Source organism: Oncorhynchus mykiss, chromosome 24, assembly GCF_013265735.2.
Source record: "Oncorhynchus mykiss isolate Arlee chromosome 24, USDA_OmykA_1.1, whole genome shotgun sequence".
Classification (NCBI taxonomy): domain Eukaryota; kingdom Metazoa; phylum Chordata; class Actinopteri; order Salmoniformes; family Salmonidae; genus Oncorhynchus; species Oncorhynchus mykiss.
The window spans coordinates 15,897,702-15,923,481 of NC_048588.1; the positions used below are offsets into that span (position 1 = coordinate 15,897,702).

Consider the following 25,780-nt stretch of genomic DNA (forward strand, 5'->3'; position numbering starts at 1 on the left):
GTTGGGATAATGTCACTATCTGACAAGGCCGGCTTGTACAGTGCTTGTCTATGGCTGATCCTCCTTTCCCACTTTTTCTTTAACAATCAGCTCAGCGGTAAAGACCAAACAGCCCAGAGGTAAAGACCAAACAGCCCAGAGGTAAAGACCAAACAGCCCAGAGGTAAAGACCAAACAGCCCAGCGGTAAAGACCAAACAGCCCAGAGGTAAAGACCAAACAGCCCAGAGGTAAAGACCAAACAGCCCAGAGGTAAAGACCAAACAGCCCAGCGGTAAAGACCAAACAGCCCAGAGGTAAAGACCAAACAGCCCAGCGGTAAAGACCAAACAGCCCAGAGGTAAAGACCAAACAGCCCAGAGGTAAAGACCAAACAGCCCAGAGGTAAAGACCAAACAGCCCAGAGGTAAAGACCAAACAGCCCAGAGGTAAAGACCAAACAGCTCAGCGGTAAAGACCAAACAGCCCAGAGGTAAAGACCAAACAGCCCAGAGGTAAAGACCAAACAGCCCAGAGGTAAAGACCAAACAGCCCAGAGGTAAAGACCAAACAGCCCAGCGGTAAAGACCAATCAGCTCAGCGGTAAAGACCAAACAGCCCAGAGGTAAAGACCAAACAGCCCAGAGGTAAAGACCAAACAGCCCAGAGGTAAAGACCAAACAGCCCAGAGGTAAAGACCAAACAGCCCAGAGGTAAAGACCAAACAGCCCAGAGGTAAAGACCAAACAGCCCAGAGGTAAAGACCAAACAGCCCAGAGGTAAAGACCAAACAGCCCAGAGGTAAAGACCAAACAGCCCAGAGGTAAAGACCAAACAGCCCAGAGGTAAAGACCAAACAGCCCAGAGGTAAAGACCAAACAGCCCAGAGGTAAAGACCAAACAGCCCAGAGGTAAAGACCAAACAGCCCAGAGGTAAAGACCAAACAGCCCAGAGGTAAAGACCAAACAGCCCAGAGGTAAAGACCAAACAGCCCAGCGGTAAAGACCAAACAGCCCAGAGGTAAAGACCAAACAGCCCAGAGGTAAAGACCAATCAGCCCAGAGGTAAAGACCAATCAGCCCAGAGGTAAAGACCAATCAGCCCAGAGGTAAAGACCAATCAGACCAGAGGTAAAGACAAATCAGCCCAGAGGTAAAGACCAATCAGCCCAGAGGTAAAGACCAATCAGCCCAGAGGTAAAGACCAAACAGCCCAGAGGTAAAGACCAATCAGCCCAGAGGTAAAAACTTGAAACTAGGGGGAGGCCAGGGCCAAAAAGCACCAGCGCAGCCACCACTGAAGTGTCCAGCCTACTCAGAGGAGCCAGCCAGAAGGTCAATTATTCACGCCATGTTTGCCTCGGTGAAGTCTTGCGGCCGGGGAAGAGGTGTCTGAACACACAGCTATATGAATACAGCCCCCACACTTCAATAAACTGAAAATATACCCTAAATCTCAAGAATGAACGCTGCAAATGAAGAAGGAAAAAAGCCTCACATTCGTCAATCGTGTGGTGGTGTTATTCTAAGGGATCCGACCACAGGTTTAAATCTACTCAAGACACCTCAGGGCAACACAAATTGGCCCCATTTATTCACATTGGGCCTTTTAGAATAAAAAGGGTCTCTGTTTCTCCTAACTGGCTGGCTGAGCCATTCACATAACAGTGACGATTCCCTGAGCCATCAAAGCTGGATGGAGACCAGCACGTCATCCTCATATCTCACTGTGTCCGTCCGTCCGTCCATGAGTGAGTGAGTGAGTGTGTGTGTGTGTGTGTCTGTCTGTGAGTGTGTGTCTGTGCACCTCTCTCTCTCTGTCTCTTATCATCCCCAGCAGTGTAGTGGAGTTGCTGTTTACCAGGCTGTGGCAGAGCAGAGCGGGCCCAGAGCGGTGCTAGTGGGCTGGGCAGACGGACAGGTAGAGATAGTGACCATGAAGTGGCGCCACCGCTGTTTTTAATCACCAGCCTGCGAGGCTCCTCTCCGGCTGGGCTGGCATGACCCTGAGCTCCATCCCTCCACAGCAACATGCATTTTTAATCACACCGGTCATTCAATATAGAGAGAGCAGCAGCTGTCAATCACACAACATGTAAACACTAACCCCATACTCTAGAAGGTTGTGGAACCCAGCTAGGTCCCTGAATACACACTCATTTGCAGATCTAAAAAAGATACCATTGATTTATCATACCCCCCTGCCTTGCTCCCTGCCTCGCTCCCTCCCTCTCTCCATATTTCTCTTTGTGACCTCTCATCTCCTCCACGTTTCTCTGTCTTCTTCGCTTTCCTATCCCTTTCTACTCCCGTCACGCACTCCTTCTGCTTGTTGACATTTGAGGTAGTATCTACTACGTAAACTAGACCCTGATACTGTAGTTTGTATTGGAGCAGGGTGGAGAGCAGCAGCTTCTCCCTCCATAAACTCTGATCTTTACACACCACTGGAGAAGGCCAACACAGTGTGTGTGTTGTGTGGCATCCCCGGGTCAGATTGACCCCCCTGGATCACATCATCTCTGCCCATCCATCAGCTGGTGAGCAGAGTGGACGCACAGTGTTATGAAACAGAACGGGTGCAAAGCGGAGGAAGGAAAGGTGGCAGGCACTCCGTGAGCCGTAGTAGCATGCAGGAAACGCCTGGGGGTGGAGCGGAGCAATGGGTAGAAGTACAAGACAGCAAATGAAGTAAGTGCATATTGTATTGACCTGAGTGTGTGAGCACGATAGGGTTGGTGCTGCTCGGCTGTCAGGAGGAACGGGGGCGAGGGAGAGACAGATGAGGTGGGTGGGGGGGGTGATATTTTGTACATCACTAATTGGAGCTAATTGTGAGAAAGCACAGAGACTAAATCATTATGCACTCTGTCTGGCCCATTGTGCCCTCTGTCTGGCCCATTGTGCCTTCTCACAGGACCAAGTAACACTAAACCCAGCGCCGATGCCCGCTGCCGAACAATCACACCAACTTAACTTCCTTGCTCTGACACTAGAAAGGACTATTAGAACTCATTTGAGAAAATATCCTACCCGTTCAGCCCTTAGCACTGGGAGAATGTCTACCTCCCAAATGGCACCCTATTCCCTATACTGCACTACTGTTGACCATTGGACTCAGGTCAAAAGTAGTACACTAAGTAGGGAATAGGGTGCCATTTGGGAGGTAGACATTTTAGCGTAGAATAGAGGAGACAGAAGAACAAGCACACGGGATGAGAAGGGGATTTGCCCCAACGGCACTTCAAGAGCTAATTACTGATTTATGTTTATGATTATGCAGCTAATGCAACAACGCACAGTTATAACAGAGGTTAAGTTAAATGTGTGGCCATCCGTGTACACTCTGCCCTCCAGAGTCACCCTCCTCTTCCCTCTGCCATCTCCAGCCTCCACAGCCTGTCACATATCAACCTGAAGTGCTTGGTGCTCTTTGTACTTGTTACTGAGTTAGAAGGAGTTGAGGCTGGCTAATCGGCTTCATTTGAATGAGTTGAGTGGAGTTGGTTGAGCTGTTAGCGTTGTCATGCTGACTTGTCCAGACGAGACAGACACAGCGACACACTGACAAAGACTTGATGGAAAACGCCGTACAGACGGAACAGAACGGCTGAAAAGCTGATAGTTTGTGTGATAAGAGATCTGAGGCCAGAGCACTACTCAGATGGACTGATGTCTGATCTCCACTGAGGGTTTTAAGAGGGAACAGGGACGTAATGGAGGAGGACTGAAAGGGCCCTACTCTCAGCATGTCACCAATAAGAAGGCAAAGACAATCTCCCATAGAGAATAAACTGGCACCGGGCTAATGGTGCACACATACACACGCACAAATAGTACATATACACACACAGTGTATAACACTTACATCCAGCCAGGAGGTATTGGTAATATTGCACCAGGTCAGAGGCCAGCACCAGAGGGTGGTTGGAGAGAAAGGGAGGCTGCAGCTCATTCCACAGTGGAGTCCTGTAACAACCAAACACAACAAACACACAGTCAATTACAGAGAACATCTCAGGATCTCTCCCAAATGGCACCCTATTCCCAATGTAGTGCACTACTGTATAAATCACATACAGTAATATATTGTGCAGTTATACAGTAATGTAAGTAAATCTTCATAACATGAACCACAGCTTAGCAGAGTGTGTGTGTGTGAGAGAGAGAGTGTGTGTGAGAGAGAGAAAGTGTGTGTGTGAGAAAGGGTCAGTTACCTGGCCAGGCTCCAGCAGGCCCGTGGACATGTGTTGAGCTCCAGGGGTGTGTCATCGCTGATCTTCTGGGCTGTGCTGATTGGCCGAGGCTCCAGGACATGCTCCACTAGGGTGCCATAGCAACTGAGGATGTAGAGGGACTCCACCACTGACCGGCTGGACTGGTCTGAGGAACAGGGGAGGTCAACAGGTCAATGTTACAAAGTAAGAGGAGCGTGGTGTTGTGACATTGCTAAGTGTTTTGTCTACTTCGCCCAGCATCTCCCTGAGTGGGTTTGTACTTCCTTGACCTTAATGTTGGGTCTACACAGGGGGATTAGAAAGGTCAATGCACAGATCCAAGTCAAATGGTATTTGCGATTCTCACACCGATTTTAAACTTCTACATTTAGCCAAATGAAAGCGAAATGAAAGTGTTTTAGTGTGATGGTGGTTTTGGGGGTAACAGCTAGGATACTAATGCACTAGTGGGATATGTCATGATGAACATAATGCTACAAAGCCAAAGCGACCCCTCCTCACCTTTCTCTCTCTTCATGTTGGGGTTGGTCATGTACCAGGAGCGTGAGGCAGCAAAGACAGCAGCCACACAGAACTCTCCTCCACTGGACTTACTGGGGGAGATCTGGGGGGGAGGCTTGGCTTTGCTGCAGGAGAAACAGCGAAAGAGAGAGGGGGTGAGTGGGTAGCAGAACACAGCCGAAGGGACACAGAGTTCTCCTCTTGGAGAAAATAAAGGTTGGCGGTTTGAGTTGTTAGATCAACTAAAGCTGTAGTTAAAGAATGAGAGAATGATACCAATCTGGTTTGAGATATTAAAGTTCAAACACTGTCACATCTGTGAACAAAGAACAAGCCAAGCTTTTAATACAATTACATTTCATGCGATTTAACTAAATAAAGAGATGAGCATGACTTAAAATGAAGTGTATTGGTAGCAAAAAAGATATATATTTTTTGCCTTGAATTGTCTCCAATTTCACTGTGCCGGTGTTTGGACAAATGATTTATGTACTGGTCTCTACTATTCAATTAAAAACAGCATTAGACATAATACAGGATATTTCCTCCCTCATCCAACACAGGGTTCCTGCAGTCGGAACGGGATAACGTGTGTCTCTGTGTGTATTCTCATGCCAGTAGATCAGCTCTGTAGTTGATGACATCCTTCCTTTTGTCATGAAGCATGTCATGTACACTGAAACCACCACAGGCTGGCCTGACCATTGACTGTACTGAGGACTGGGTTTGTCCACACGCCGGGAAAACACACACATGAATAGAACTGAGTTCCAGTGAATACCCGAGGATGCCATAATGGTTATCACTTGAACATGAGTCTCGAATGCTGCTAGTCTTCCAGCTGCTTCCCCTAGTCTCACTTTGAGTTAGCCGTTTGAGAGAATTTACTGGGAGTTAGTGGATTATTCAGACATGTCAGGACCGTTTGGATGAAAGCGAACACAGGAAAGGTTCCGTATGGTGACAGTACTGCATATGCTAGTGATGGGAGAACAGTAGCGGAGTGGCCTGGTATTATTGTCCAGCCCTATAACCAAGGTGGACAGTAAAACCCCCTGTTTTCACTCACACACACTCCAAGATTTTGGAACATGAAAATTGTCTATAATGAAATGTAATATTCAACAATTCACTTCTGATCAATTCCTCAAACATTTTCCATACTATCTACCCCAAAGTGGTTCTGTTGAATCCAGTGTGAAGGCATACTGTCCAGTACTGGAACTATCCTTGGTCTCACAGCCTCAACCTGACACACTAACACAGCCTGACACACTAATAGGTGTTGAATGACCTGTTGTGGGCCTCAACTCTCCCTCCTCTTCCCTTATATCTGTCAGCAGCTGGTAAATGACTCACAGGACGAGGGGAGATGTTGATGTCTTAGTTTAGCCGACACCGTGTGATGGGTGTTTCTGGGTAGAACAGGGGGAAGGCCTTAGTGGCTGTGTATTTATTAGTGTTGGATAAAGGGGGAGGCTAAATAACCAAATATCTACAGTAAGCCGTGCTAGCTGATGAGAGAGAGATAGGACCATGTCAGGATATTGCCTTGGCTAACTCTACGGCCCTCTTTCTCCTCCTCGGATCTGTCCATCCGTCCGATTGTCTGTCTGTCTCTGTCAGTGTGTCCAGGAGCCATGAAAACATCAGAGCCTCGGCCGGACGGCCAGGGGTCAGCCAATACAGCACACTGCATCCTTCTCACTCCGCATTCCCTCTCTCTTTTCTATTCCAGTCACACTAACTACGTTTTCTCATTCAGTCACTCTCTACGTTTTCTCTTCCAGTCACACTAACTACGTTTTCTCATTCAGTCACTCTACGTTTTCTCTTCCAGTCACACTCTCTACGTTTTCTCATTCAGTCACTCTCACTCTACGTTTTCTCATTCAGTCACTCTCTCTACGTTTTCTCTTCCAGTCACTCTCTCTACGTTTTCTCATTCAGTCACTCGCTCTACATTTTCTCATTCAGTCACTCTCTCTACGTTTTCTCATTCAGTCACTCTCTACGTTTTCTCATTCAGTCACTCTCACTCTACGTTTTCTCACTCAGTCACTCTCTCTCTACGTTTTCTCATTCAGTCACTCTCTCTCCCTTTTCTCTTCCAGTCACACTCTCTACGTTTTCTCATTCAGTCACTCTCTACGTTTTCTCTTCCAGTCACTCTCTATGTTTTCTCTTCCAGTCACTCTCTCTCTACGTTTTCTCATTCAGCCACTACGTTTTCTCATTCAGTCACTCTCTACGTTCTCATTCAGTCACTCTCTCTCTATGTTTTCTCATTCAGTCACTCTCTCTACGTTCTCATTGTCACTCGCTCTACGTTTTCTCATTCAGTCACTCTCTCTACGTTTTCTCATTCAGTCACTCTCTCTCCCTTTTCTCTTCCAGTCACACTCTCTACATTTTCTCATTCAGTCACTCTCTCTCTACGTTTTCTCATTCAGTCACTCTCTCTACGTTTTCTCTTCCAGTCACTCTCTCTACATTTTCTCTGCCAGTCACACTCTCTACATTTTCTCTTCCAGTCACACTCTCTACGTTTTCTCATTCAGTCACTCTCTCTACGTTCTCATTCAGTCACTCTCTCTACGTTTTCTCATTCAGCCACTCTACGTTTTCTCATTCAGTCACTCTCTCTACGTTTTCTCATTCAGTCACTCTCTACGTTCTCATATTCAGTCACTCTCTCTACGTTTTCTCATTCAGTCACTCTCTCTACGTTCTCATTCAGTCACTCTCTCTACGTTTTCTCATTCAGTCACTCTCTCTCCCTTTTCTCTTCCAGTCACACTCTCTACATTTTCTCATTCAGTCACTCTCTCTCTACGTTTTCTCATTCAGTCACTCTCTCTACGTTCTCATTCAGTCACTCTCACTCTACGTTTTCTGATTCAGTCACTCACTCTCCATTTTCTCTTCCAGTCACACTCTCTACGTTTTCTCATTCAGTCACTCTCTCTACGTTCTCATTCAGTCACTCTCTCTACGTTTTCTCATTCAGCCACTCTACGTTTTCTCATTCAGTCAAACTCTACGTTTTCTCATTCAGTCACTCTCTTCGTTTTCTCATTCAGTCACTCTCTACGTTTTCTCATTCAGTCACTCTCTCTACGTTTTCTCATTCAGTCACTCTCTCTACGTTCTCTCATTCAGTCACTCTCTACGTTCTCATTCAGTCACTCTCTCTACGTTTTCTCATTGTCACTCTCTCTACGTTTTCTCATTCAGTCACTCTCTCTCTACGTTTTCTCATTCCGTCACTCTCTCTCCCTTTTCTCTTCCAGTCACACTCTCTACCTTTTCTCATTCAGTCACTCTACGTTTTCTCTTCCAGTCACACTCTCTACGTTTTTTCATTCAGTCACTCTCTCTCCCTTTTCTCATTCAGTCACTCTCTCTACGTTCTCATTCAGTCACTCTCTCTACATTTTCTCATTCAGTCACTCTCTCTCTACATTTTCTCATTCAGTCACTCTCTCTCTACATTTTCTCATTCAGTCACTCTCTACGTTTTCTCATTGTCACTCTATCTACGTTTTCTCATTGTCACTCTCTCTACGTTTTCTCATTCAGTCACTCTCTCTACGTTCTCATTCAGTCACTCTCTCTACGTTTTCTCATTCAGTCACTCTCTCTCCCTTTTCTCTTCCAGTCACACTCTCTACATTTTCTCATTCAGTCACTCTCTCTCTACGTTTTCTCATTCAGTCACTCTCTCTACGTTCTCATTCAGTCACTCTCACTCTACGTTTTCTGATTCAGTCACTCACTCTCCATTTTCTCTTCCAGTCACACTCTCTACGTTTTCTCATTCAGTCACTCTCTCTACGTTCTCATTCAGTCACTCTCTCTACGTTTTCTCATTCAGCCACTCTACGTTTTCTCATTCAGTCACACTCTACGTTTTCTCATTCAGTCACTCTCTACGTTTTCTCATTCAGTCACTCTCTACGTTCTCATTCAGTCACTCTCTCTACGTTTTCTCATTCAGTCACTCTCTCTACGTTCTCTCATTCAGTCACTCTCTACGTTCTCATTCAGTCACTCTCTCTACGTTTTCTCATTGTCACTCTCTCTACGTTTTCTCATTCAGTCACTCTCTCTCTACGTTTTCTCATTCCGTCACTCTCTCTCCCTTTTCTCTTCCAGTCACACTCTCTACCTTTTCTCATTCAGTCACTCTACGTTTTCTCTTCCAGTCACACTCTCTACGTTTTTTCATTCAGTCACTCTCTCTCCCTTTTCTCATTCAGTCACTCTCTCTACGTTCTCATTCAGTCACTCTCTCTACATTTTCTCATTCAGTCACTCTCTCTCTACATTTTCTCATTCAGTCACTCTCTCTCTACATTTTCTCATTCAGTCACTCTCTACGTTTTCTCATTGTCACTCTATCTACGTTTTCTCATTGTCACTCTCTCTACGTTTTCTCATGCAGTCACTCTCTCTACTTTCTCATTTAGTCACTCTCACTCTACGTTTTCTCATTCAGTCACTCTCTCTACGTTTTCACTTCCAGTCACTCTCTCTACGTTTTCTCATTCAGTCACTCGCTCTACATTTTCTCATTCAGTCACTCCCTCTACGTTTTCTCATTCAGTCACTCTCACTCTACGTTTTCTCATTCAGTCACTCTCTCCCTTTTCTCTTCCAGTCACACACTCTACGTTTTCTCATTCAGTCACTCTCTACGTTTTCTCTTCCAGTCACTCTCTACGTTTTCTCTTCCAGTCACTCTCTCTCTACGTTTTCTCATTCAGCCACTACGTTTTCTCATTCAGTCACTCTCTCTACGTTTTCTCATTCAGTCACTCTCTCTACGTTCTCATTCAGTCACTCTCTCTCTATGTTTTCTCATTCAGTCACTCTCTCTACGTTCTCATTCAGTCACTCTCTCTACGTTTTCTCATTCAGTCACTCTCTCTCCCTTTTCTCTTCCAGTCACACTCTCTACATTTTCTCATTCAGTCACTCTCTCTACGTTCTCATTCAGTCACTCTCTCTACGTTCTCATTCAGTCACTCTCTCTACGTTTTCTCATTCAGTCACTCTCTCTACGTTCTCATTCAGTCACTCTCTCTCTACGTTTTCTCATTCAGTCACTCTCTCTACGTTCTCATTCAGTCACTCTCTCTACGTTCTCATTCAGTCACTCTCTCTCTATGTTTTCTCATTCAGTCACTCTCTCTACGTTCTCATTCAGTCACTCTCTCTACGTTCTCATTCAGTCACTCTCTCTCTACGTTCTCATTCAGTCACTCTCTCTACATTTTCTCATTCAGTCACTCTCTCTCTACGTTTTCTCATTCAGTCACTCTCTCTACGTTCTCATTCAGTCACTCTCACTCTACGTTTTCTGATTCAGTCACACTCTCTACATTTTCTCATTCAGTCACTCTCTCTACGTTCTCATTCAGTCACTCTCTCTACGTTTTCTCATTCAGCCACTCTCTCTACGTTTTCTCATTCAGTCACTCTCTACGTTTTCTCATTCAGTCACTCTCTACGTTTTCTCATTCAGTCACTCTCTCTCTACGTTTTCTCATTGTCACTCTCTCTACGTTCTCATTCAGTCACTCTCTCTACGTTCTCATTCAGTCACTCTCACTCTACGTTTTCTGATTCAGTCACTCTCTCTCCATTTTCTCTTCCAGTCACACTCTCTACGTTTTCTCATTCAGTCACTCTCTCTACGTTCTCATTCAGTCACTCTCTCTACGTTTTCTCATTCAGCCACTCTACTTTTTCTCATTCAGTCACACTCTACGTTTTCTCATTCAGTCACTCTCTACGTTTTCTCATTCAGTCACTCTCTACGTTCTCATTCAGTCACTCTCTCTACGTTTTCTCATTCAGTCACTCTCTACGTTCTCATTCAGTCACTCTCTCTACGTTTTCTCATTCAGTCACTCTCTACGTTTTCTCATTCAGTCACTCTCTCTCTACGTTTTCTCATTCCGTCACTCTCTCTCCCTTTTCTCTTCCAGTCACACTCTCTACCTTTTCTCATTCAGTCACTCTACGTTTTCTCTTCCAGTCACACTCTCTACGTTTTTTCATTCAGTCACTCTCTCTCCCTTTTCTCATTCAGTCACTCTCTCTGCGTTCTCATTCAGTCACTCTCTCTACATTTTCTCATTCAGTCACTCTCTCTCTACATTTTCTCATTCAGTCACTCTCTCTCTACATTTTCTCATTCAGTCACTCTCTACGTTTTCTCATTGTCACTCTATCTACGTTTTCTCATTGTCACTCTCTCTACGTTTTCTCATGCAGTCACTCTCTCTACTTTCTCATTTAGTCACTCTCACTCTACGTTTTCTCATTCAGTCACTCTCTCTATGTTTTCTCTTCCAGTCACTCTCTCTACGTTTTCTCATTCAGTCACTCGCTCTACATTTTCTCATTCAGTCACTCTCTCTACGTTTTCTCATTCAGCCACTCTACGTTTTCTCATTCAGTCACACTCTACGTTTTCTCATTCAGTCACTCTCTACGTTTTCTCATTCAGTCACTCTCTACGTTTTCTCATTCAGTCACTCTCTACGTTCTCATTCAGTCACTCTCTCTACGTTTTCTCATTCAGTCACTCTCTCTACGTTTTCTCATTCAGTCACTCTCTCTCTACGTTTTCTCATTCCGTCACTCTCTCTCCCTTTTCTCTTCCAGTCACACTCTCTACCTTTTCTCATTCAGTCACTCTACGTTTTCTCTTCCAGTCACACTCTCTACGTTTTTTCATTCAGTCACTCTCTCTCCCTTTTCTCATTCAGTCACTCTCTCTGCGTTCTCATTCAGTCACTCTCTCTACATTTTCTCATTCAGTCACTCTCTCTCTACATTTTCTCATTCAGTCACTCTCTCTCTACATTTTCTCATTCAGTCACTCTCTACGTTTTCTCATTGTCACTCTATCTACGTTTTCTCATTGTCACTCTCTCTACGTTTTCTCATGCAGTCACTCTCTCTACTTTCTCATTTAGTCACTCTCACTCTACGTTTTCTCATTCAGTCACTCTCTCTACGTTTTCTCTTCCAGTCACTCTCTCTACGTTTTCTCATTCAGTCACTCGCTCTACATTTTCTCATTCAGTCACTCTCTCTACGTTTTCTCATTTAGTCACTCTCTCTCTATGTTTTCTCATTCAGTCACTCTCTCTACGTTCTCATTCAGTCACTCTCTCTACGTTCTCATTCAGTCACTCTCTCTCTACGTTCTCATTCAGTCACTCTCTCTACATTTTCTCATTCAGTCACTCTCTCTCTACGTTTTCTCATTTAGTCACTCTCTCTACGTTCTCATTCAGTCACTCTCACTCTACGTTTTCTGATTCAGTCACTCTCTCTCCATTTTATCTTCCAGTCACACTCTCTACATTTTCTCATTCAGTCACTCTCTCTACGTTCTCATTCAGTCACTCTCTCTACGTTTTCTCATTCAGCCACTCTCTCTACGTTTTCTCATTCAGTCACTCTCTACGTTTTCTCATTCAGTCACTCTCTACGTTTTCTCATTCAGTCACTCTCTCTCTACGTTTTCTCATTGTCACTCTCTCTACGTTCTCATTCAGTCACTCTCTCTACGTTCTCATTCAGTCACTCTCACTCTACGTTTTCTGATTCAGTCACTCTCTCTCCATTTTCTCTTCCAGTCACACTCTCTACGTTTTCTCATTCAGTCACTCTCTCTACGTTCTCATTCAGTCACTCTCTCTACGTTTTCTCATTCAGTCACTCTCTACGTTTTCTCATTCAGTCACTCTCTACGTTTTCTCATTCAGTCACTCTCTCTACGTTTTCTCATTCAGTCACTCTCTACGTTCTCATTCAGTCACTCTCTCTACGTTTTCTCATTCAGTCACTCTCTCTACGTTTTCTCATTCCGTCACTCTCTCTCCCTTTTCTCTTCCAGTCACACTCTCTACCTTTTCTCATTCAGTCACTCTACGTTTTCTCTTCCAGTCACACTCTCTACGTTTTTTCATTCAGTCACTCTCTCTCCCTTTTCTCATTCAGTCACTCTCTCTGCGTTCTCATTCAGTCACTCTCTCTACATTTTCTCATTCAGTCACTCTCTCTCTACATTTTCTCATTCAGTCACTCTCTCTCTACATTTTCTCATTCAGTCACTCTCTACGTTTTCTCATTGTCACTCTATCTACGTTTTCTCATTGTCACTCTCTCTACGTTTTCTCATGCAGTCACTCTCTCTACTTTCTCATTTAGTCACTCTCACTCTACGTTTTCTCATTCAGTCACTCTCTCTACGTTTTCTCTTCCAGTCACTCTCTCTACGTTTTCTCATTCAGTCACTCGCTCTACATTTTCTCATTCAGTCACTCTCTCTACGTTTTCTCATTTAGTCACTCTCACTCTACGTTTTCTCATTCAGTCACTCTCTCTCTACGTTTTCTCATTCAGTCACTCTCTACGTTTTCTCTTTCAGTCACTCTCTACGTTTTCTCTTCCAGTCACTCTCTCTCTACGTTTTCTCATTCAGCCACTACGTTTTCTCATTCAGTCACTCTCTCTACGTTTTCTCATTCAGTCACTCTCTCTACGTTCTCATTCAGTCACTCTCTCTATGTTTTCTCATTCAGTCACTCTCTCTACGTTCTCATTCAGTCACTCTATACGTTTTCTCATTCAGTCACTCTCTCTACGTTTTCTCATTCAGTCACTCTCTCTCCCTTTTCTCTTCCAGTCACACTCTCTACATTTTCTCATTCAGTCACTCTCTCTCTACGTTTTCTCATTCAGTCACTCTCTCTACGTTCTCATTCAGTCACTCTCCCTCTACGTTTTCTGATTCAGTCACTCTCTCTCCATTTTCTCTTCCAGTCACACTCTCTACGTTTTCTCATTCAGTCACTCTCTCCACGTTCTCATTCAGTCACTCTCTCTACGTTTTCTCATTCAGCCACTCTCTCTACGTTTTCTCATTCAGTCACTCTCTACGTTTTCTCATTCAGTCACTCTCTACGTTTTCTCATTCAGTCACTCTCTACGTTTTCTCATTCAGTCACTCTCTCTACGTTTTCTCATTCAGTCACTCTCTACGTTCTCATTCAGTCACTCTCTCTACGTTTTCTCATTCAGTCACTCTCTCTACGTTCTCATTCAGTCACTCTCCCTCTACGTTTTCTGATTCAGTCACTCTCTCTCCATTTTCTCTTCCAGTCACACTCTCTACGTTTTCTCATTAAGTCACTCTCTCTACGTTCTCATTCAGTCACTCTCTCTACGTTTTCTCATTCAGCCACTCTCTCTACGTTTTCTCATTCAGTCACTCTCTACGTTTTCTCATTCAGTCACTCTCTACGTTTTCTCATTCAGTCACTCTCTACGTTTTCTCATTCAGTCACTCTCTACGTTCTCATTCAGTCACTATCTCTCCCTTTTCTCATTCAGTCACTCTCTCTACGTTTTCTCATTCAGTCAATCTCTCTCTACGTTTTCTCATTCCGTCACTCGCTCTCCCTTTTCTCTTCCAGTCACACTCTCTACCTTTTCTCATTCAGTCACTCTCTCTACGTTTTCTCATTGTCACTCTCTCTCTACATTTTCTCATTTAGTCACTCTCGCTCTACATTTTCTCATTGTCACTCTCTACGTTCTCATTCAGTCACTCTCTCTACGTTCTCATTCAGTCACTCTCACTCTACGTTTTCTCATTCAGTCACTCTCTCTCCCCTTTCTCTTCCAGTCACACTCTCTACGTTCTCATTCAGTCACTCTCTCTACGTTCTCATTCAGTCACTCTCTCTACATTTTCTAATTCAGTCACTCTCTCTACGTTTTCTCATTCAGTCACTCTCTCTACGTTTTCTCATTCAGCCACTCTCTCTACGTTTTCTCATTCAGTCACTCTCTACGTTCTCATTCAGTCACTCTCTCTACGTTTTCTCATTCAGTCACTCTCTCTACGTTCTCATTCAGTCACTATCTCTCCCTTTTCTCATTCAGTCACTCTCTCTACGTTTTCTCATTCAGTCACTCTCTCTCTACGTTTTCTCATTCCGTCACTCGCTCTCCCTTTTCTCTTCCAGTCACACTCTCTACCTTTTCTCATTCAGTCACTCTCTCTACGTTTTCTCATTGTCACTCTCTCTCTACATTTTCTCATTTAGTCACTCTCGCTCTACATTTTCTCATTGTCACTCTCTCTACGTTCTCATTCAGTCACTCTCTCTACGTTCTCATTCAGTCACTCTCACTCTACGTTTTCTCATTCAGTCACTCTCTCTCCCCTTTCTCTTCCAGTCACACTCTCTACGTTCTCATTCAGTCACTCTCTCTACGTTCTCATTCAGTCACTCTCTCTACATTTTCTCATTCAGTCACTCTCTCTACGTTTTCTTATTCAGTCACTCTATACGTTTTCTCATTCAGTCACTCTCTCTACGTTCTCATTCAGTCACTCTCTACGTTTTCTCATTCAGTCACTCTCTCTACGTTTTCTCATTCAGTCACTCTCTCTACGTTTTCTCATTCCGTCACTCTCTCTCCCTTTTCTCTTCCAGTCACACTCTCTACCTTTTCTCATTCAGTCACTCTACGTTTTCTCTTCCAGTCACACTCTCTACGTTTTCTCATTGTCACTCTCTCTACGTTTTCTATTCCCGTCACACTCTCTACGTTTTCTCATTCAGTCACTCTCTCTACGTTCTCATTCAGTCACTCTCTCTCTACATTTTCTCATTCAGTCACTCTCTCTCTACATTTTCTCATTCAGTCACTCTCTCTCTACATTTTCTCATTCAGTCACTCTCTACGTTTTCTCATTCACTCTCTCTACGTTCTCATTCAGTCACTCTCGCTACGTTCTCATTCAGTCACTTTCACTCTACGTTCTCATTCAGTCACTCTCTCTCCCTTTTCTCTTCCAGTCACACTCTCTACGTTCTCATTCAGTCACTCTCTCTCTACATTTTCTCATTCAGTCACTCTCTCTACGTTTTCTCATTCAGTCACTCTCTCTACGTTCTCATTCAGTCACTCTCGCTACGTTCTCATTCAGTCACTCTCACTCTACGTTCTCATTCAGTCACTCTCTCTCCCTTTTCTCACAGTCACTCTCTCTACGTTTTCTCATTCAGTCACTCTCTCTCTACGTTTTCTCATTCAGTCACTCTCGCTACGTTCTCATTCAGTCACTCTCACTCTACGTTCTCATTCAGTCACTCTCTCTCCCTTTTCTCACAGTCACTCTCTCTACGTTTTCTCATTCAGTCACTCTCTCTACGTTCTCATTCAGTCACTCTCGCTACGTTCTCATTCAGTCACTCTCACTCTACGTTTTCTCATTCAGTCACTCTCTCTCCCTTTTCTCACAGTCACTCTCTCTACCTTTTCTCATTCAGTCACTCTATGTTCTCATTCAGTCACTCTCTCTACGTTTTCTCATTCAGTCACTCTCTCTACGTTTTCTCATTCAGTCACTCTCTCTACGTTCTCATTCAGTCACTCTCTCTCTACGTTTTCTCATTCAGTCACTCTCTCTACGTTTTCTCATTGTCACTCTCTCTACGTTTTCTCATTCAGTCACTCTCTACGTTTTCTCATTCAGCCACTCTTTCTACGTTTTCTCATTCAGTCACTCTCTCTACGTTCTCATTCAGTCACTCTCTACATTTTCTCATTCAGTCACTCTCTCTACGTTCTCATTCAGTCACTCTCTCTCTGTTTTCATTCAGTCACTCTCTCTCTCTGTTTTCTCATTCAGTCACGCTCTCTCTACGTTTTCTCATTCAGTCACTCTCTCTCTACGTTTTCTCATTCAGTCACTCTCTCTCTACGTTTTCTCATTCAGTCACTCTCTCTCTACGTTTTCTCATTGTCACTCTACGTTTTCTCATTCAGTCACTGTCTCTCTACCTTTTCTCATTCTGTCACTCTCTCTCCCTTTTCTCTTCCAGTCACACTCTCTACCTTTTCTCATTCAGTCACTCTCTCTACGTCTTCTCATTCAGTCACTTTCTCTCTACGCTTTCTCCTTCAGTCACTCTCTCTCCCTTTTCTCTTCCAGTCACACACTCTACGTTTTCTCATTCAGTCACTCTCTCTACGTTTTCTCATTCAGTCACTCTACGTTTTCTCATTCAGTCACTCTCTCTACATTTTCTCATTCAGTCACTCTCTCTCTACATTTTCTCATTCAGTCACTCTCTCTACGTTCTCATTCAGTCACTCTCTCTACGTTCTCATTCAGTCACTCTCTCTACGTTCACATTCAGTCACTCTCTCTACGTTCACATTCAGTCACTCTCTACGTTTTCTCTTCCAGTCACACTCTCTACGTTTTCTCATTCAGTCACTCTCTCTACGTCTTCTCATTCAGTCACTTTCTCTCTACGTTTTCTCATTCAGTCACTCTCTCTCCCTTTTCTGTTCCAGTCACACTCTCTACGGACTCATTCAGTCACTCTCTACGGTCTCATTCAGTCACTCTCTCTACGTTCTCATTCAGTCACTCGCTCTACGTTTTCTCATTCAGTCACTCTCTCTACGTTCTCATTCAGTCACTCTCTCTCTACGTTTTCTCATTCAGTCACTCTCTCTACGTTTTCTCATTCAGTCACTCTCTCTCTACGTTTTCTCATTCAGTCACTCTCTCTCTACATTTTCTCATTCAGTCACTCTCTCTACGTTCTCATTCAGTCACTCTCTCTACGTTCTCATTCAGTCACTCTCTCTACGTTCACATTCAGTCACTCTCTCTACGTTCACATTCAGTCACTCTCTACGTTTTCTCTTCCAGTCACACTCTCTACGTTTTCTCATTCAGTCACTCTCTCTACGTCTTCTCATTCAGTCACTTTCTCTCTACGTTTTCTCATTCAGTCACTCTCTCTCCCTTTTCTGTTCCAGTCACACTCTCTACGGACTCATTCAGTCACTCTCTACGGTCTCATTCAGTCACTCTCTCTACGTTCTCATTCAGTCACTCGCTCTACGTTTTCTCATTCAGTCACTCTCTCTACGTTCTCATTCAGTCACTCTCTCTCTACGTTTTCTCATTCAGTCACTCTCTCTACGTTTTCTCATTCAGTCACTCTCTCTCTACGTTTTCTCATTCAGTCACTCTCTCTACGTTTTCTCATTCAGTCACTCTCTCTACGTTTTATCTTCCCGTCACACTCTCTACGTTTTCTCATTCAGTCACTCTCTCTACGTTTTATCTTCCCGTCACACTCTCTACGTTTTCTCATTCAGTCACTCTCTCTCTACATTTTCTCAATCAGTCTCTCTCTCTACCTTTTCTCATTCAGTCACTCTCTCTACGTTTTCTCATTGTCACTCTCTCTATGTTTTCTCATTCAGTCACTCTCTCTCTACGTTTTCTCATTCAGTCACTCTCTCTATGTTTTCTCATTCCGTCACTCTCTCACTACCTTTTCTCATTCAGTCACTCTACGTTTTCTCTTCCAGTCACTCTCTATGTTTTCTCATCCAGTCACTCTCTACGTTTTCTCTTCCAGTGACACTCTCTACCTTTTCTCATTCAGTCACTCTACGTTTTCTCATTCAGTCACTCTCTACGTTTTCTCATTCAGTCACTCTCTACGTTTTCTCATTCAGTCGCTCTCTCTCTACGTTTTCTCATTCAGTCGCTCTCTCTCTACGTTTTCTCATTCAGTCACTCTCTCTCTACGTTTTCTCATTCAGTCACTCTCTACGTTCTCATTCAGTCACTCTCTCTACGTTTTCTCATTCAGTCACTCTCTCTACGTTTTCTCATTCAGTCCCTCTCTACGTTTTCTCATTCAGTCACTCTCTCTACGTTTTCTCATTCAGTCACAATCTCTACGTTTTCTCATTGTCACTCTCTCTGTTTATCAACCTCTCTAATGCAACATCTGCATATCAAAGTATGACTAATATGGAGAAGATGGGAAACAACAAATCCTGTTCCACGCTCTGGATCTCTCTTTAACAGAATCAATGATATGGGAGCTGGTGAATGGTTTGGGAAGGGAGGCAAAGAGGGTTGGGGTATGTGTTAGTCATAACAGAACACGTAACCTCACCCACCATGATTTGTGTGGGTGCGTGCGCGTGCGTCTGACAGCTAGTGGTGAGCGACATGGAGTCTGTAGGGCTCTTCTTTAGTGAGGTTTACTACCATCTCTCCAACGTTCTGCTTCCTCTCTCACGTACTGGAAAAAAATGGAAATCCTCAAGGCTTGTGGTCAACCGGTTTCAATATCCTCAGGAAACACAAATCCTATTCCAGGGTGGCTTGACTTTGGTTTTGGGGTGAAATCTTATGCTGACGCATTTGCCACACGGAGCTGCGTGTGGTGTGAAGAAAGGTATTTTCTAGCCCCGCTATTCACCGTTGCCTTTGGGCAGAGGCAGGCTTGAGTAATATTTCAAGAAATAGCATTTAAAAAGTACATGTTTTCATGAATTGAGGGGAAAGGCCCAATGACAAATGAAATATTATAGAAATGTGGCTAAGAAGAGGAGAAGGCTGCAAGGAGCTATGCTGCAGGGCTGGCCTGGGTACTAACACACACGTATGTACGCCCAAACACACACGCACACACCACAGACTGTGATAAATTGTCCTTGTGGTGTCTCCATACTGATCAGCTAGAGTGGCTGCTCTCCCTTTGAAGAATCCTGGGTTACCACCGTCTGCCAATGGGAGTGGGATCACAGCTTGGTTTTCTGAGTAGAAATGGCCGCAAAAGTTTATTCATCTGCGTTTCAAATCATTATTTTCCACTCGGTCTCACTTGAAGTGGCTTGAAAGTGTTGAGGTTTTGACAGACAGACAGACAGACCGACAGAGACAGACCGACAGAGACAGACCGACCGACAGAGACAGACCGACAGACAGAGACAGACCGACAGACAGAGTACTCTGGACTCCGTATGGTACAGAGGAACCGGTCAGGAAAGAGGAACAAAATTACAAAAATAACCCAGTATCAATAAACTATGAAAAATAAATATACCGAGTGGGACGGGGGAGAGAGGGGGGCGATGGATGTCACTAAACCGAAGCCAAATCCCCTTTACTCTCCTTCCCTCTCCCCACAAAATGTTTTTTTGTGCTATTAGGAAGAGACTTCATTTTCTCTGCAACTTTAATTCACTGAAGAGACTACTCGCATGTCATTTCCACTTTTAATTTAACAAATGAGGACTCTTGACTGAGCTAATAGCTTTTCCTCAGGGGCATAATTCAATCTGCGACGTCCACCATCAAAGTTGTTTGGCATTACAGGGCTCAGGCGAACATGAGGCGCCATCAAGGGGTCGGGAGGGGGGCAGGGTGAGAGCAGCAGCTGACAGCCTCCATTTATTTTCAGGGCCCTCACCGTAAACAAATCCGATAGAGCCGCTCGTCCAGCGACTAAGAGCAGGGGGGGCTGTAGGGTAGAGCAGACCAGTGGTTGCATCCAAAATGGCACCATATTCCCTATATACAATTTTACCAGGGCCCATAGGGTTCTGGTCAAAAGTAGGGCACTACATAGGGAATCATTTGGAAAACACGCAGTGTAACGCTAAACGGGGGTGAGAGGAGCGGACGCAAAGACAGAGAGAGAGAGAGAGACAGAGAGAGACAGAGAGAGAGAGAGAGAGAGACAGAGAGAGACAGAGAGAGAGACAGGGAGAGACAGAGAGAGAGAGAGAGAGAGAGAGAGAGAGAGAGAGAGAGAGAGACAGAGAGAGACACAGAGAGAGACACAGAGAGAGACACAGAGAGAGACACAGAGAGAGACAGAGAGAGACACAGAGAGAGACAGAGAGAGACAGAGAGAGACAGAGAGAGAGACAGAGAGAGAGACAGAGAGAGAGAGACAGAGAGAGACAGAGAGAGAGACAGGGAGAGACAGAGAGAGAGAGAGACAGAGAGAGAGAGAGACAGAGAGAGACACATAGAGAGACAGAGAGAGACACAGAGAGAGACAGAGAGAGACAGAGAGAGAGAGACAGAGAGAGACACAGAGAGAGACACAGAGAGAGAGAGACACACACAGAGAGAGAGAGAGAGAGAGACACAGAGAGAGAGAGAGAGAGAGAGAGCGCTTTGGCCAGCCATGTGGAGGACAGATCCTTCAAAGTCACGTTTATTATTTTAAAGCAGCCTTCCAAAACAAAGGTGGCCTTGGGGCAGGAGGCTGGAGCTACAGACAGAAGGCCGTAATGATGAGGCCATTTGGAAGTTTTAGCATCTCAGGGAAGGAATTAGAGGCTGTGTCCCCTATGTGCCCTGGTCAATAGAGTGCACATATGTAGAGAATAGGGTGTCACTTGGGATGCACACAGAATCAGAGACTTCAACCTCCTTTCCTCGCTCTATGTCTAATGTTCCTCCTCATCATACTAATACTGAGAGAGGGATTTATTGTGGAATGGTTGTATCCCCTGCCGGCCTGCCACACCCCAGAACAGCCCTAGATGGAGGTTCCATGTGGTGTTGGCACTGAGGCTATATTTAACAGCGAGTCTAGTGTGATCTCATGTAATTGGACAACAGTGGTCAGAGAGGTTACTCGCCACACTCGTCCATCCTGAGCTGTTAAAAAAAGGAGGGATACAGAGAAGGAGAATGAGGGATCATTAGGGTTCAGAGAAGAGGCAGACGTGCTACTGTATGTGTCATTGGGTGTGTCCTCATGACACCCTATTCCCTATATACACACAGACACATACACACATACACTATTTTTGACACGTGTAATGCCCTACATTCTAGGGGATAGGGTGAGAGGAAAAGAGGTTCAGGTCCTCATGTCAACATCCTCTATAGCCCGTCCAAACACCACACTTACTGTTTATAAAACACATTGGAATGATAAAGTTTGACAAATGATCTGTTATGCCCTCAGTTCGGGGACAAATGCCATTACAGAAACAATACTGCTTTAACTAGCTCGCTTGAGTTGGAGCCAAAGGCAGGCAGTTACTGTCACTGTGGGGGGGTTCATCATGCTAACAAATGCTAATGATGTACCTTTGAAAAGCATACCACTCTGAAATCACTAAGAGCCTAACTGGGAGGGAGGGGAGGGAGGGGGAGGGGAGGGGAGGGAGGGGAGGGAGGGGGAGGGGAGGGAGGGGAGGGAGGGGGAGGGGAGGGGAGGGGAGGGGGAGGGGAGGGGAGGGGAGGGGGAGGGGAGGGGAGGGAGGGGGAGGGGAGGGAGGGGGAGGGGAGGGAGGGGAGGGCCACAACAACTGAGGAAAGCCAAGACTTGGGGAAGGTCCACATGCTACTCATTTCCTAAAGTGAATGGAGGGAGTCGGCAGTCACGGAGGAACGAGAGAGGGTTGAGAGAGGGTCGAGAGAGGGTTGAGAGAGGGATTCGTCGTTGTCGGAGGAAAAGTTCACTGCACTGCCATTGAGCCCAGCCAATCAATCATCTGTCCATAAGTGACTCTGTCATAATGGGGCTTCTTTTTAAAAGCTTGTAAGCATCTGATTTCACAAGACAGCGTTGACAGGGAGAGACTGGACTTTCTGCCCTCCTGAGTATTAGAGCTACATTGTTAGAAAACTCACGGCTAACTTAGAGAATTTAATGTTCTCTGTCGTTCGCAGTAGATTTAGGCCCAAACTGAGCGGCGTGGACACAAAAATGTCATATTAAACATATAGGCCTGCATGCGGCTGTGTAATTTACATTGAGGAAAATTGGCTATGACAAAATGCTGTATCAAATGTGATATCTTTCATCACAACTGAGGTAAATTAGATGAATTCGAAACAGAATGAAGCATGAATAGTGAAATGTCTGTACGTACAAAATAACACTGCTTTTTCAGGACTATACAATCCACCTCTTATTGCAAAATGTTCCAGGATCAAGGAAATGATTATAAGCCTATAACAAATCAACAAACATATTCCAAGTCGACAACAAGGCTTTCCTCTTAGTTCACACATAAGCACTACGTTGTTTTCCCAGAAAGGAAGGCAAATCCCTCATTACATGACACTTATGACATTAACCAATTACATCATATAATTGATGTAAAGAGAAAAGGCGCCAAATAGACGGATGGCTAAAGCCACATTAGGCCTGCTCACAACGGACAGGCTGTGTGCAATTTAGGACTCACGCATGCACACGCACATCCGATTGTTCAACAATATTGCCAAGAAATAACAAAGGGCGATAAAACCACAAATAGGAACAACATGACATCAACACAAAGGCCTTATTCTTAAATAAACCGTGTCTGTGGTTTAATGTGAACAGCAAAAAAAGAGAATGAGTGTGTGAGAAATAAATAAACAGCAAGAGTGAGCGAGACAGGGAGGTAGGGAGACAGGGAGACAGGGAGGGAGGTAGTGAGACAGGGAGGGAGACAAGGAGGGAGGGAGACAGGGAGACGGAGCAAGACAGGGAGGTAGGGAGCGAGACAGGGAGACGGAGCGAGACAGGGAGGTAGGGAGCGAGACAGGGAGGTAGGGAGCGAGACAGGGAGGTAGGGAGCGAGACAGGGAGGTAGGGAGCGAGACAGGGAGGTAGGGAGCGAGACACGGAGGTAGGGAGCGAGACATGGAGGTAGGGAGACAGGGAGACAGGGAGGGAGGTAGCGAGACAGGGAGGGAGACAAGGAGGGAGGGAGACAGGGAGGGAGGTAGTGAGACAGGGAGGGAGACAAGGAGGGAGGGAGACAGGGAGACGGAGCAAGACAGGGAGGTAGGGAGCGAGACAGGGAGACGGAGCGAGACAGGGAGGTAGGGAGCGAGACAGGGAGGTAGGGAGCGAGACAGGGAGGTAGGGAGCGAGACAGGGAGGTAGGGAGCGAGACAGGGAGGTAGGGAGCGAGACAGGGAGGTAGGGAGCGAGACAGGGAGGTAGGGAGCGAGACATGGAGGTAGGGAGACAGGGAGACAGGGAGGGAGGTAGCGAGACAGGGAGGGAGGGAGACAGGGAGGGAGGGAGACAAGGAGACAGGGAGACGGAGCGAGACAGGGAGGTAGGGAGCGAGACAGGGAGACGGAGCGAGACAGGGAGGTAGGGAGCGAGACAGGGAGGTAGGGAGCGAGACAGGGAGGGAGGGAGCGAGACAGGGAGGGAGGTAGGGAGCGAGACAGGGAGGTAGGGAGCGAGACAGGGAGGTAGGGAGCGAGACAGGGAGGGAGGTAGGGAGGTAGGGAGCGAGACAGGGAGGGAGGTAGCGAGACAGGTAGCGAGACAGGGAGGGAGGTAGCGAGACAGGGAGGGAGGTAGCGAGCGAGCGAGACAGAAAGGGAGGGAGGGAGCGAGCGAGACAGAAAGGGAGGGAGGGAGCGAGCGAGACAGAAAGGGAGGGAGGGAGCGAGCGAGACAGAAAGGGAGGGAGGGAGCGAGCGAGACAGAAAGGGAGGGAGGGAGCGAGCGAGACAGAAAGGGAGGGAGGGAGCGAGCGAGACAGAAAGGGAGGGAGGGAGCGAGCGAGACAGAAAGGGAGGGAGGGAGCGAGCGAGACAGAAAGGGAGAGAGGGAGCGAGCGAGACAGAAAGGGAGGGAGGGAGCGAGCGAGACAGAAAGGGAGGGAGGGAGCGAGCGAGACAGAAAGGGAGGGAGGGAGCGAGCGAGACAGAAAGGGAGGGAGGGAGCGAGCGAGACAGAAAGGGAGGGAGGGAGCGAGCGAGACAGAAAGGGAGGGAGGGAGGGAGCGAGCGAGACAGAAAGGGAGGGAGGGAGGGAGCGAGCGAGACAGAAAGGGAAGGAGGGAGCGAGCGAGACGGAAAGGGAGGGAGGGAGCGAGCGAGACAGAAAGGGAGGGAGGGAGCGAGCGAGCGAGACAGAAAGGGAGGGATGGAGCGAGCGAGACAGAAAGGGAGGGAGGGAGCGAGCGAGCGAGACAGAAAGGGAGGGAGGGAGCGAGCGAGACAGAAAGGGAGGGATGGAGCGAGCGAGACAGAAAGGGAGGGATGGAGCGAGCGAGACAGAAAGGGAGGGAGGGAGCGAGCGAGACAGAAAGGGAGGGAGGGAGCGAGCAAGACAGAAAGGGAGGGAGGGAGCGAGCGAGACAGAAAGGGAGGGAGGAAGGGAGCAAGCGACAGGGAGGAAGGGAGCAAGCGACAGGGAGGAAGGGAGCAAGCGACAGGGAGGAAGGGAGCAAGCGACAGGGAGGAAGGGAGCAAGCGACAGGGAGGGAGGGAGCAAGCGACAGGGAGGGAGGAAGCGAGCGAGCGAGACAGGGAGGGACGGAGCGAGCGAGCGAGACAGGGAGGGACGGAGCGAGCGAGCGAGACAGGGAGGGACGGAGCGAGCGAGCGAGACAGGGAGGGACGGAGCGAGCGAGCGAGCGAGACAGGAAGGGAGGGAGCGTGCGAGACCGAGAGGGAGGGAGCGTGCGAGACCGAGAGGGAGGGAGCGAGCGAGACCGAGAGGGAGGGAGCGAGCGAGACCGAGAGGGAGGGAGCGAGCGAGACCGGGAGGGAGGGAGCGAGCGAGACAGGGAGGGAGGGAGGGGCGGAGCGAGACAGGGAGGGAGGGAGCGAGCGAGACAGGGAGGGAGGGAGCGAGCGAGACAGGGAGGGAGGGAGGGAGCGAGACAGGGAGGGAGGGAGGGAGCGAGACAGGGAGGGAGGGAGGGAGCGAGACAGGGAGGGAGGGAGGGAGCGAGACAGGGAGGGAGGGAGGGAGCGAGACAGGGAGGGAGGGAGGGAGCGAGACAGGGAGGGAGCGAGCGAGACAGGGAGGGAGCGAGACAGGGAGGGAGCGAGACAGGGAGGGAGCGAGACAGGAAGGGAGCGAGACAGGAAGGGAGCGAGACAGGAAGGGAGCGAGACAGGAAGGGAGCGAGACAGGAAGGGAGCGAGACAGGAAGGGAGCGAGACAGGAAGGGAGCGAGACAGGAAGGGAGCGAGACAGGAAGGGAGCGAGACAGGAAGGGAGCGAGACAGGAAGGGAGCAAGCGACAGGGAGGGAGGGAGCAAGCGAGCGAGACAGGGAGGAACGGAGAGAACGAGCGAGCGAGCCAGGGAGGGACGGAGCAAGCGAGCGAGCGAGACAGGGAGGGAGGGAGCGTGCGAGACCGGGAGGGAGGGAGCGAGCGAGACCGGGAGGGAGGGAGCGAGCGAGACAGGGAGGG

General features: G+C 46.9%; 1 protein-coding gene across 7 annotated transcripts in view; it reads right to left on the minus strand.

Moving 5' to 3' along the window:
* Nucleotides 1-25,780, minus strand: part of LOC110503843 (breast carcinoma-amplified sequence 3) — a 350,355-nt gene that overhangs the window by 219,382 nt on the left and 105,193 nt on the right. For all 7 annotated transcript variants that reach the window (XM_036961229.1, XM_036961230.1, XM_021582400.2 and 4 more), the window contains 3 exons: nucleotides 4,718-4,842; nucleotides 4,196-4,361; nucleotides 3,847-3,947 (listed from right to left, as the gene is read on the minus strand). In XM_036961229.1, the coding sequence (XP_036817124.1) occupies nucleotides 3,847-3,947; nucleotides 4,196-4,361; nucleotides 4,718-4,842 (392 nt within the window). The remainder of the gene's footprint in view (nucleotides 1-3,846; nucleotides 3,948-4,195; nucleotides 4,362-4,717; nucleotides 4,843-25,780) is intronic.